At 36.9% G+C, this 14,175-nt stretch overlaps 1 protein-coding gene and 1 long non-coding RNA gene across 4 annotated transcripts in view; one reads left to right on the forward strand and one right to left on the reverse strand.

Annotated features, from left to right (window-relative positions):
- The window catches only part of TNFSF15 (TNF superfamily member 15), a 29,658-nt gene extending 24,070 nt beyond the window's left edge, over positions 1-5,588 (reverse strand). Inside the window, exon 1 of the mRNA XM_074292898.1 lies at positions 5,268-5,588. Coding sequence (XP_074148999.1) covers positions 5,268-5,492 — 225 coding nt within the window. The 5' untranslated portion in view covers positions 5,493-5,588. The remainder of the gene's footprint in view (positions 1-5,267) is intronic.
- The window catches only part of LOC141557359 (uncharacterized), a 343,673-nt gene that overhangs the window by 83,983 nt on the left and 245,515 nt on the right, over positions 1-14,175 (forward strand). The window lies entirely within an intron of this gene.

Consider the following 14,175-nt stretch of genomic DNA (forward strand, 5'->3'; position numbering starts at 1 on the left):
CTAGAAAACTTGGCTTGAAGTCAGGAAAGCTGAGTTCAAATCCTGTTTTAGACACTTTACTAGCTGTCATCCTGGACAAGTCACTTGATCATCATCTGCCTCAGTTTCCTCAACTGTAAAAAGGGGATAAGCACCTATTTATTTTCCAGGGTTGTTGTGAGGATCTGATGAGATAAGATTTATAAAGTGCTTAGCACAGTGCCTGATACAGAACAGGTACTTACTAAGCTTTTCCAGAAGGTCTCCTAACACATAATCCAGTACCTAACATATGGTTGTGCTGTCTCATGAAATTACTTTTACTATTCATTACCTCTTAGTGTTCCAGGCATTTTTCCCAAGACTATGAAATCACAAGTTATACACAAACATACATACATATATAAATATATATCTATACATACACATACATATATATACATAAATATAAATCTACCTTACAAATTAATATGACTATACTCTTAAATTCCCTCTTTTGCATAGAGAGGAGGAGCAGTGAAGAAAAGATCAGGAAGATTCCTTTCCCATTCATTCAACTGGACTGAAAATAAACTTGCTAATACTGGAAGTACCCTGAATGATCAAGAGATATGATTCTAATTGCTAGCTGGCTCTCAAAATCTTAGTCTTGTTTCAGAAGTATTGGCTCCCTTGTTGGATTCCACAAATGCTTGAGTTGCCTTGCTTTGGAGCTTGGGGTGAAAAAGTAATTTGGAAAAACAAACCAGCCACTAACTTTGTAGACATGTAGAGTTCTTGTCCAGTTGCTGTATTTGGCAGCATGTGTCTGGTGAAGAAATGGAAAATGGGGCCATGTAATACAGCATAAAAAATATAGGAGTAAGAGTTGTTATTGTTTTAGACCTTGAATAGAAAGTAGAGAATTGCTAAAGTCATTTGGTGCAGAATCACAGGTTCACATATTCACATTTTATAGCCCTAAAGGCTATAAAACTGTATATATACTTTGATCCAGCAGTATCACTACTGGGTCTGTATCCTAAAGAGATTGTGAAAGAAGATAGAGGACCCACATGTGCAAAAAAATGTTTATAGTGGCAAAGAACTGGAAATTGAATGGATACCCATCAATTGGGAAATAGTTGTGTAAGTTATGGTATATGAATGTAATAGAATATTATTGTTCTATATAGAAATACTGAGCTGGCTGATTTCAGGAAGTGTTAAGTATCTGAGATCAGATTTGAACTCAGGTCCTCCTGAATTCAGGGCTGGTGCTCTATCCACTGTGCCACCTAGATGCCCCACTAATAGACTTGTTATGAAAAATGTCAATCACATCCAGAGAGAGAACTATGGGTTCTGAATATAGATTGAAACATAGTATTTTTTTAAACCTTTTGTTTATTTGCTTTTTCTTTCTCATTTTTTTCTCTTTTGGTCCAATTTTTCTTACATATGAAAAATATGAAAATACATTTATAAGGATTGTACTGTTTCACCTATATCAGATTGCTTGCTGTCTTGGGGAGGGGGTGGTGGAGGAGAGAAGGAAAAAAATTTGGAACACAAAATCTTACAGAAATGAAGGTTGAAAATTACCTTTGTATGCATTTAAATAAATAAATAAGTATATGTATTTAAAAAATACTATTGAGGAAAAAAAGAATCATAGGTACATAGATTTAAAGCCACAGGGGACCTTGGACATAATAGAGTCTAATACCTTCCTTTTATAGATAAGAAAATTGAGGCCCAGAAAAATTAAGTGACTTAATTAGGGTCACTAAATATTTGGAGCTAGATTCAAAATAAGACTTTTTAGAGTCCAAGTCTAAAGCTTTTTTTTTTTTTTTTTTTTTTTTGAGGCATTCAAGGTTAAGTGACTTATCCATATAACTAGCAAGGCTGAATTTGAACTTAGGTCCTTCTGGTTCCAGGGGTGTTGCTCTATCTACTATGCTACTAGCTGATGCATATAGATTACTTTCTAAACTTAAACAACAACAACATATTTGCTACAGTTCATAAACTTGACAAAGTTGTTTTCCTTCTGGTAATCTTGCAAGGTAGGAATTGTAAAGTATTATCTTCATTTTTCAAATGAGAAAATTGAAACAGAGAGGAAGTAAATGTTAAGCAGTAAATGTTAAACACTATATATATATGTTGGTATAATCCATATATATGCATATATATATATATATATATATATATATATATATATATATATATATATATGGATAAAATGAAAATAAAAGTGAGCTTGGAATTCAAATCTTGGCTGTGCCACTTTCTAGCTGCATAATTTGGGGCGGGCCTCTCAGTCTCTGTGAGCCTTTGGTAATGTTTCTTTGGTAATGTGGGAAACTCCTCTTTGTATTACTTATCTCCAAGGCTTGTCAGAAGAGAGCTTTGTATAAATCTTTCAGCTTTATGGAAATGGAACTGTGATGATTATGTGCTTACTTATCAGGTTCTCAAGGAAACTTAGATTATGCATATTTTACCCATATGTAAGTGTCAACATGTGGACAGTTGATTTCCTGGCTCACTCTTTGAGGAGATAATCATGATAACTTGTGTTTACATAGCAAATTGCATTTGATCTTTGCAACAATCCAGGGCAAGGTAGGAATTATTGTTTACATTTTTATGGATGAGAAAACTGAAACAATGAGAAATGAAGTGAGTAATCAACTTTACTCTGAAGGCAAAGAATAAAATGGACTTGGAATCAGGAGTTACTAATTTCAAATCTGACCTAGCTGTGTAAACTTGGGCAAGTCATTAACTCCTTTCAACTTAGTTTTCTCATCCATAAAGCAAGGATAATAATATTATCTATCTCACAGGCAGTTAGGGGGCATAATGGAGAGAGTGCTGAGCTTGAAGTCTGGAAGATTCATTTTCATATATTAAAACTCAGATGCTTCCTAGCTATGTGGTCCTGGGCAAGTCACTTAACATAGTTTTCCTCAGTTTCCTCATCTGTAAAATGAACTGGAGAAGAAAAGGGCAAACTACTCCAATATCTTTGCCAAGAAAACCCCAAATATGATCATGAAGAGTTGTATACAACTAAAAATCATTGACAATTGCAACAATCTCACATGGGAATTGTTGGGAAGATCAAATAATTTTAACATATATGAGATGTCTGAGAACAAAATAAACAGAACATGGACAAATAGACTTTGGATCAAATTTTCTCTAAATGATTTGGATTTGTTAGGGTGGTATTGTTTACTTATTTTCATTTTCCTGACTCTCTTCCTGCTTTTGGACCTGGGCAATTCCCTTTCCCTTTGAAGAATGCTATTTCAACACCTATAAAATGAGAAGGTTGGACTGGGTGATCCCTAAGATTTCTTTCATTTCTATAAGGCAGTTCTCTAAATCTTTTTCACTTTTCCTCTTTCAGGGAGAGTCATATTTTCTTGCTTAACCCTGAAAAATTTCCCACATCTCACCTTTTCTAGGTACTAGTCCTGAATATCTTTCCTCATAGATCCACCTGTCTCCTATCCTTGCCAACATACATTGGGCATTGCTGTCACATGCCGTTTCCTTCAGCTGAAAGCTCCCAATACAACCACTGATAGAGGGATTGGATACCACATTCTAGACAACAAGTTGTGAACGGATATGGGGATATATGGCTGTGAGTGAAGGACTGGCCAGGATCAAAGCATATCAGTAGAATTAAAATCTGTATGTATCTCACCAAGTCACTTTTGTGCATAGTCTTAAGTAAAGCAAACATTAAAGGTATAGCAGCACAAAGAGCTTTAGACTGGGAACCAACAGACTTGGGTCCTACCCTCAACTCTTTCATTAAACTTTAACTCTTGATGTTACCTTGTCCTCTCTGGACCTCAGTTTGTTCTTCTCTAAAAATGAACAAAATAGTTGTAAAGGTCCCTTCTAACTCAACCTTTTCTTGGTGTCTACTTCAGACTGTATATGGCAGGGTCTCTTTTCAGTTTCAATGGATAAAGCAGAGGAGAGAGAAAACTCTTTCTCTCACCAAAAATAATAATGTAATAACCGGTCACATTAAGCTGCTAAACCTTAAAACTCCATAAAAACATTTGGGACATCCTATATATCTAGAGATTTATAAATGCATTTCATTAAATAATTAGGACTGAAGTTGATATTGTAAATATTATAATGTTTTTACAAGATGAGCAAATGTCTTTTCATCAGTTTTTGTTTTGAGAGGAGAAGTTAATATTTAACTATAAAATTGCTTTTGATTACAGATATAGCTTTAAAAATGAAAGTTTGGGTTTTTTTTAAGCTTTTGGCCATTTCAGAAACTGATCTGCCATATAAAGGGCCTACTTTCTAGCATAGACTGGGTGTATCTTATGTTTGACTCTAATGCTAACAGTGTTATGATGAAGATAACATCATATTCTGGAATGTTGAGTTCACACAAGAACAACACACAGGTGTTCTATCTAGGTGCCTTTTATCTGCTTCTATTGCCTAGGCTGGTGCACTCACAAACAAATAATGCTTTTGCCTTCCATTTCTTGGCTTTGAAGTTTCATCCGAGGAAACTGTGGAAACTAGAGTTGTTTGCCCAGGGTTGTATAGCCACTAAACGATAAAAGAAGATTCTGGAGAATTGAACTCTAAATGATAACCTCTACATTTCTAAACTCTTTATACTTTATTGTTTTTCACCACAATTTACTACTTTTGACAGATAGAAGATTAGTCATCTCCAGAATGTACAAATTTCATTTTTTTCTGACAAAAGATTTTTTTTTTCTTTTCAAGATCAAAATTTTTAAATAACAATTTTTTTTCTGGAGTTGAGGTTTTTCTATTTACAAGTCCCACTTTAGGTTTCTTTCTTCTCTTTCTTTAGTCTGGGTTTCAGAAAAATGAGAAAGAATGATAGAATGAGGGAAATGAGTTAATTTTTGGACATAGATCATTGAGTATCAGCTATGGAAGGAATTTAGATTCCCTCTCTGCTCCACACTTACAAGATAAAGTAGCCCAAAATCATAAATTTCTTAGACTCTGGTTCCTCTCATAAACTATAAAGTAGCAAAAAATCATAACTTCCTTGCACCCTGGCTCATTCATGAACTAACAGAAAAAGCCGGAGATGGTAAGCATGCTCAGCACCATGTGGTGGCATTAGTACTTGCCTGTATATAATATTATAACTCTTGAATTCTTGGCAAGGGCATAGCTGGCAAACTGGACTTGACTTTGAATATACCCAACTAGAGGACTAATTTCCCATCTCACATTGCTGTCAAAAGCACTTATTGCCTTACCTGACCCCTTGCACACATTTCCTGTTGAGATCTGAAGTTTTCCACAAGCAAATAGATCAAGAGAGCAATAAAAATGAACATCAAGAGCATGCAGAAAGTTACAGCTGGGTTCATTTTCCTTGGGTTTCTTCTGGTGCTGTGATTGGTCCTGTGATCATTGCCTCCTTCCTCCAGCATTCCCATTCTTCTTTCTGGGTCCAGCTCTGGACTTTTTCCCTTTGGCATGTCTTTGCCCTACAGCAGCCTTCACTCTGAAACTTCTGGCTTCTCCCTGTACCGGAAACCCCCATTATATACCAACAACTTATGAAAGTGGATGAATGAATCTCCCTACTCCTCCTCCTTTACTTCCCTCCCCTTTTCCCTTCTCTCCTCCCCGTTGACAGAACATGCACACACACACACATACACACACACACACACACACACACGATACCCCCTGCTAGGGAATGTACTGCCTACAACAGAAACCAAGGTTTGAGAAAAAAAAAAAAAAAAAAGCTTTTCCAAGCATATTTGTAAATGAAGGACTTGCATGTGTATGCTGCTTCCTTAGTTTACAGAAGGAAGTTAGGAAAGTCCCTAAGGGAGGAGAAAAGGATCAATCCAGCCCAGGAGGCTGGTCAAATGAAAAGGCACCAGCTTGTGTCAAGGCTTGAGTTGATTACCCGGTTGCTCTGTGTGAGTAAGAGAAGAGAACCTGTCATTTGTGGAAGTAAAAAGACAGGAAATTATTCCTCTCAATAGGAAGGTGGAGTTGGATTCCTAATGATTATGCCAGAAGTCAAGTAATAAATATTGATGCAGTGTCTACTATATGCCAGGTACTATGCTAAGTAACAGAGATTTAAGTATGTAAAAGCAAAGATAAACCCTTTCCTCAAGGAACTTGCAATCTAATGAGGGAAAACCACACATAAAAGAAATCAGTTTTTTTTCCTCCCTCCCTCCCTCTTTCTCTCTCTTCAAAGTCTGTCTTTCAACTCCATTATTGAATTAAGATTGCTCTTTCCAAAGTTACCAATTATCTCTTAGTTGCCAAATTCAATGGCCTTTTCTGTTTTCATTCTCCTTGACCTCCCAACCACCTTTGACAATGTTAATCATTCTCTCTTCCCTGATATTCTCTTTTTTCAAGGTTTTTGGAATACCACTTTCTCCTGGTTCTTCTCCCACCTATCTGCATCCTTCTCTTCCTTCTTTTCTGGATTCTTACCTAGATCATACTCTCTAGCATTAGTGTCTCACAGGATTTCACTCTGGTATACCTCTTCTCTTCTCCCTCCATACTACTTAGAGATACCATCTCTAGGCTTACACTTCTCAAATATAACTATCCTGGCCTAATTTCTGTGACCTCCAATATTACATCTCCAATTTCCTTTCAGACACCTCAAACTGGATGTCCAGTAGACATATTTAAATACATTGTATTATCCAAGATAGAACTCACTATCTTTTTCCTGGGCAATTCTGGGCAATATCATCCTCACTTTCTCAGGTTTGCAACTTAAGTGATATCCTAGACTCCCTACTAACTGCAGTGTACTGCAAATGACATATCTGAAAAATACTGGCATATTATTGTCATTTAACATTTAAGCTTCTTCTTTTTCACTTCCTTCCCCTTGTGTGGTGATTATATCTAAGCAGAATTATTGTTTAGGACCCAATGATGGCATGATAATATGGCAGTACCTACACGTTATTTTATCTGTAGAGAGGAAGTGTGGTACAGTAGTGAAAAATAAAAAAAATTACAAATTTATCATGTATATAGCTTGTTTATATACAATTTTTTGGCAGGACCTGTTGATTTCCTCTTTATAGCATCCTTCTTTCCTCTGATACTACCTTCATTCTCTTATATTTGGACTACTGCAGCAGCCTGTTGGGGAGACCTGCTTGCCTCAAGCTTCTCTTTGTTCCACCCATTCTCTACTCAGCCACCAAAGAGATTTTCCTAAAGTGAAGTCTGAACATGTCATTTCTCTACTCAGTAAATTCCAATGATTCCCTATGTCCTCTAAGAACATGAACAAAATGCTCTGTGTGGCATTCAAAATTCTTTATAACCCAGACCTTCTTACCTTCCTCTCTTTTTCTACCTACTCTTCAATCTAGTAACACTCTCCAAGACATTTTCTCTGGCTCTATTCCCTGCCTGGGATGCTCTCTCTTTTGAACTCTGCCTCTGGCCTTCCTGGATTTCTTTAAATCAACTAGGATACCATCTTCTACAGGAAGTTTTTCCCAACCAAGTGACTTCTCTCTTTTATTTCCTTCCTATTTATCTTACATATGGCCCATTTATGAATATTTGTTTCCTTGTTGTCTCCCTCATTAATTATAAGCTCCTTGAGAGCAGGAACTCTTGATTCTTTTTGTACCTCCAGAATTTAGCAGAGTGCCTGGCTTATAATAGGCCCTTAATAAATGTTTATTGACTATTGACAAGAGAAGGAAAAAGGTACCTGGTATGGGGACATGATGGTGAACTCAAAGAAATCCAAAAGGAGGGCAGCCAGATGGTAAATGAGGAGATGACTGTTCTGGGTTCCTATCTTAACTGGAAGTTTAAGAGTCCATGGCCAAAAAAAAAAAAAAAAAAAAAAAAAAAAGGTAAATCACAGATAAATGAGTGAATGAATGAAGAAAGTAAAGGAAGGAAGGAGAGAAGATAGAAAAAAAAGAAAGAGGAAGGAAGGAAGAAGAAAAAAAGAGAAGGGAACAAAGGAAGGAAGGAAGAAAAGAAGAAAGAAAGGAAAGAGGGAGGGAAGGAGGAAGGGAAGGATAAAGGGAGGGACAGAGGAAGGGAAGAAGGGAAAGAAAGAAGGAAGGAAGGAAGGGAAGGAAGAAAAAAGGAAGAAAGGGAGAGAAGGAGGGAGGGAGAGAGGGAGAAAAGATGGATGGATTCTAACTTCTAACCCTTCCTGTGATAGGTTTCCTGAGGGCATGGTGGAGAAGTCAGAAGGAGTGGGAAGTGGGATGTGGGGAGGAAATGAGAGCTGAGGGGCTTTGGAAGTTAATTGGTAGAGCTTCCTTGAATTAGTTAATTCAATTGTTTATTTTCTGAGGTTTATCTAGTTAGGTCATAAAGGAAGGATCCATTTGATTGAAAGGTGTAATGGAAAGAGTACTAGTTTGGAATCAGGAGACTGAGTTTGATTTCTTGCTTTGGCACTTTGTGACCTTGGACAAATCTTTTTTTTTCTTTTTGAGGCAGTCTTTAAGTGATTTGCCAGAAATAACACAATTAGTAAGTGTCTGAGGGTGGATTTATTTATTTATTTATTTATTTATCTATTTATTTATTTATTTATTTATTTATTTTTTACCATGTCAGTGAGATCTTTTATTTTTTATTTTTTTTATTATATATATATATATATATTTTATAATATTATCCCTTGTATTCATTTTTCCAAATTACCCCCCCTCCCTCTATTCCCTCCCCCCGACGACAGGCAATACCATACATTTTACATGTGTTACAATATAGTCTAAGTACAATACATGTGTGTGAATATCATTTTCTTGTTGCACAATAAACATTAGAATCCGAAGGTACATGCAACCTGGGCAGACAGATATTAGTGCTAACAATTTACATTCCCCTCCCAGTGTTTCTTCTCTGGGTGTAGCTACCTCTGTCCATCATTGATCAACTGGAAGTGAGTTGGATCTTCTTTATGTTGAAGATTTCCACTTCATCAGAATACATCCTCATACAGTATTGTTGTTGAAGTATACAGTGATCTTCTGGTTCTGCTCATTTCACTCAGCATCAGTTGATTTAAGTCTCTCCAGGCCTCTCTGTATTTGAGGGTGGATTTAAAGACAGGTCCTCCACAAATACATCGTTGGTGGAATTGTGAACTGATACAACCATTTGAGAAAACAATATTGAATTATGTCCAAAGGGCTATAAAACTGTGTATACTCTTTGATCCAGCAGTGTTTTTATTGGGTCTATATCCCAAAGAGATCATAAAGGAGCTAAAGGAATCCATAGGTGCAAACATGTTTGTAGCAGCCCTTTTTTGTAGTGGAAAGGAACTGGAAACTGAGTGGATGCCCATCAGTTGTAGAATGACTGAATAAATTATGGTATATCAATGTTATGGAATGTTATTGTTCTATAAGAAATGATGAGTAGGAAGATTTCAGAGAGGCCTGGAGAGACTTACATGAACTGATGCTAAGTGAAATGAGCAGAACCAGGAGATCATTGTACATTGTAGTGTTCTGGTTGGTTTTCTGGAGGTCTTAGAGCACCTTTCCTTTCAGCAGATTAATCATAAGAATAGCCAGGTGTTAAAGTCCAAATTCTATACTGTCTCCTTGCCTGGGGCCCGGGCTAGCTTGGTCTCAGTGAAGGAAATACAGGAGGACAGGCCAGCCACCCTGGTAGTGTGAGATGGAGTTACTCTCTCTTCTTGATTCTTGAGAGTTTGAGCTCCCACCTCCAATCCTCTGTGTTCTCTCAGTCCCCCAGGAGAGCCACGAGGAGCCTGACTGAAGATGGAATGAATCTGGCTGAGTTTGTCCTAGCTTTATATGCTCTATTTTAATTACATCATCGTAGGTGTAAATCTTGTAGAATAGGTTTCAATCTTGTAGAATTATATTAAGTACTAAGTACGTGTACTGAACTTAGAGAACTATTAAGCACCATGCTAAACTAGATAACCATTGTCTTATCAATTCCACTGACTTAACACCTTGTAAGAATCCTTGTTTCAGGTACAGAGTTCTGGCCCATAACAGTACATGGCAACAATAAGATTATATGATGACCAATTCTGGTAGACATGGTCTTTTCAACAGCTAGATGATTCAAGCCAGTTCTAAAGGTCTTGTGATGGGAGAGAGTCATCTGCACTCAGAAAGAGGACGTGGTTATGTGAATCACAGCATAGCATTTCCACTTTTTGTTGTTGTTGTTTTGTTTGCATTTTGTTTTCTTTCTCATTTTTTTTTCTTTTTGATCTGATTTTCCTTGTGCAATTGTGGAAATATGCATGGAATAATTGCACAGGTTTAGCATATATTGGATTGCTTGCCTTCTAGGGGAGTTAGTGGGGGAAGGGAAGGAGAAAAAAACTGTGTATATGAAGAAGTGCTGCAGCCAGTTGGAAAACTGAAATGTATTCTCTGGGTCTTCTCCCTAAAGAGAGGTTATGGGAGGAACTCTCAATGTTTATCCTCTGATTTTTCTTCTAATCAGGGGGAGGGAGTGGTCCAAGAGGCATAGGGTACTGAAGGACTATGGATTGCAGATTTAACAGGAAAATAAATTTCTTAAAATAATGGTGAATTCCAGGTGAGGAAATAAAGAGAAATGAAGTTAGATGGAGTGACATTCCAGGATGCAATGCATCAGGTAAGCATTGATGTTTTAGAGTTATGTGGCTCCAGGAAATGAAGAAAGAATCTTAGTGGCACTGCATCTTACCCATGGTGAGATATTTTGAAAGTCAGAAATACAGGTGGAAGGAAATGAGGGTTGGCCTGGCTCAGATTCTAGGTGCTGAATGAAGTTGCAGAATAATACTGCAGCTGAATTGGGTTGAAATCTGATATTCAAAAGCATTACTTAGCGGTGAATGAAGGTTGGCTGCCTTGGGTCCCTGGCCAAAATCCAGGTCCTGGCTTAGCTCAGCAATGGAAAAATGGCTGGCATGGCAAAGCAATGTTTCAGGTTGAGAAGAATGGTGGGGGGTAGGTCTATTGCAAAGTAAGTTGATACTGGTATTGTAGGAGGTTTTAATGTGAGACTACCTCACATTACCTTACAATGGGTAAAAGGGTTGATTTGGGAAAGGGGTGTTTCAGGTTGAAAAGTTCTCATGGACAAATGTATGTTCCAGAGTGAGGTGGCCCCAGGCACATAGGACATTCCCAGGATGTGACTATCATTGTGGGACAGTGTTCACTTTCCAGTGAAGTCTATAAAGTCAGAAGATATATCTAGAGGGAAATGAACATTAGCCAGACTCAATACCTCATCAAAATGGAGCCTCCTGGAGAAAGTCACCAGTGGGACAAGGCAACTGAGAGAATGTATGCATGTGATAGGTGAAGAATATTGTGGGTTTACATGGATATTCAAAGATGAGGAAGCCCTACGGATTAGGAGAAGGTCTAGATCTAGAAGAAACCCCCAGATGAAGGATGATTTTTAACAGTAAAAAAGACAGATCAATTACTAATTCTTAGAACATAAGGATTACAATATTTTTGTAATAGAAATAAAAGTAGTTCAATGCTAGAATCTTAAAGATAGGTAATGATGCAGAAATGTGGTTTTGTCACTTATTAACTGTGTGACCTTGGGTAAGTTTTCTGAGGTTTAGTTTTCTTAAGTGTTCAGCAAACATCTCCTAAGCACCTACTGCAAGTACTGCATTAGGCCCTGGAGATAAAAAAGATTTTAAAAATACTGTCTTCTGAACACTAAGAAGTTCCACATTTATAAGGTTTATTATTTTAATAAAGCTTTTTATTTTAAAAACATATGCACATATAATTTGACATTAACCCTTGCATACCCTTGTATTTCAGATTTTCTCTTCCTTTTCTCTACCCCCTTCCCTAAATGGCAAGCAATCCAATTATATGTTAAACATGTTAAAATATGTTAAATCCAATGTAAATATACTTATACAATTCTCTTGCTGCACAAGAAAAATAAGATCAAAAAAAGAAAATGTAAGCTAACAACAACAAAAAGAGTGAGATGTTATATTGTGATCCACATTCAGTTCCCATAGTCCTCTCCCTAGGTATATGTGGCTCTCTTCATCACAAGGTCATTGGAACTGGCATCAATCATCCCATTATTGGAAAGAGTCATGTTCATCAGAATTGATCTTTGTATAATATTGATGTTGCTGTGTTCAGTGTTCTCCTGGTTCTACTCACTTCACTTAGTATCAGTTCATATAAGTCTCTCCAGGCCTTTTTGAAATCATTCTCCTAATAATTTCTTATATAACAATAATATTCCATTACATTCATATGCCATAACTTATTCAACCATTCTCTAATTGATGGGCATCCACTCAGTTTCCAGTTTCTTGCCACTGTGAAAAGGGCTGCCACAAACATTTATTTTTATTTTTTAAAATCCTTTTTTAATTAAAGCTTTTAATTTACAAAACATTTGTAATTTTTCAACACTGACCCTTGCAAAACCTTTTGTTTTAAATTTTCCCCTACTTCCCCTTATCCCTTCCCTAGCTGACAGTCCAATCATGTTCGATATGTTAAAATATATGTTAAATCCAATATACATATACATATTTATACAATTATCTTGCTGCACAAGAAAAATAATATCAAGAAGGAAGAAAAATACTGAGAAAACAAAATGCAAGCAAACAACAACAGAGAGAACGAGAATGCTATGTTGTGGTCCACACTCAGTTACCACGGTTCTCTCTCTGGGTATAGATGGCTATCTTCATTACTGATCAAGTGGCACTGGTTTGGCTCATCTGATTATTGAAGAGAGCCATGTCCACCAAAATTGATCATTGTATAGTCTTGTTGTTGCTGTGTATAATGATCTCCTGGTCCAGCTCATTTCACTCAGCACCAGTTCATGTAAGTCTCTCCAGGACTTTCTGAAATCATCCTGCTGGTCATTTCTTATAGAACAATAATATTTCATAATATTCATATACCATAATTTATTCAGCCATTTTCCAATTGATGGGCATTCACTCAGTTTCCAGTTTCTTGCCACTACAAAAAAGGGCTGCCACAAACATTTTTTGCAAATGTGGGTACTTCTTATAAAATCTCTTTGGGATGTAATCCCAATAGAAATACTGCTGGGTCAAAGAATATGCACATTTTGATAGCTTTCTGAGTATAGTTCCAAATTGCTCTCCAGAATGGATAGATCCGTTCACAGTTCTACCAACAATGTATCAGTGTCCCTGTTTTCCCACATCCTCTCCAACATTCATCCTTGTCTTTTCCTGTCATCTTAGCCAATCTGAGAGGTGTGTAGTAGTAGGTCAGAGTTGTCTTAATTTGCATTTCTCTGAATGCAAATTAAGACAACTCTGAGGTATCATTACACACCTGTCAGATTGGCTAAGATGACAGGAACAAATAACGATGAATGTTGGAGGGGCTGTGGGAAAACTGGGACACTGATGCATTGTTGGTGGAGTTGTGAAAGAATCCAACCATTCTGGAGAGCAATCTGGAATTATGCCCAAAAAGTTATCAAAATGTGCATACCCTTTGACCCAGCCATACTACTACTGGGCTTATACCCCAAGGAACTACTAGAGAAGGGAAAGGGTCCTGTATGTGCCAAAATGTTTGTGGCAGCCCTTTTCATAGTGGCTAGAAGCTGGAAGATGAATGGATGTCCATCAATTGGAGAATGGTTGGGTAAACTATGGTATATGAATGTTATGGAATATTATTGTTCTATAAGAAATGACCAACAGGAGAAATACAGAGAGGCTTGGAGAGACTTACATCAACTGATGCTGAGTGAAACGAGCAGAACCAGAAGATCATTATACACTTCAACAATGATACTGTATGAGGATGTATTCTGATGGAAGTGGATTTCTTCAACATAGAGAAGAGCTAATCCAATTCCAATTGATTAATGATGGACAGAACCAGCTACATCCAGAAAAGGAACACTGGGAAATGAATGTAAACTGTTATTTTTACCTTCTGAATCCAATTCTTCCTGTGCAACAAAAAATTCGGTTCTACACACATATATTGTATCTAAATTATACTGTAATATATTTAACATATATAAGACTGCTTGCCATCTGGGGGAGGGGGTTGGGGGAGGAAGGGAAAAAATCTGAATAGAAGTAAGTGCAAGGGATAATGTTGTAAAAAATTACCCATGCATATGTAC

The sequence above is a fragment of the Sminthopsis crassicaudata genome, chromosome 2 (genome assembly GCF_048593235.1).
Source record: "Sminthopsis crassicaudata isolate SCR6 chromosome 2, ASM4859323v1, whole genome shotgun sequence".
NCBI lineage: Eukaryota > Metazoa > Chordata > Mammalia > Dasyuromorphia > Dasyuridae > Sminthopsis > Sminthopsis crassicaudata.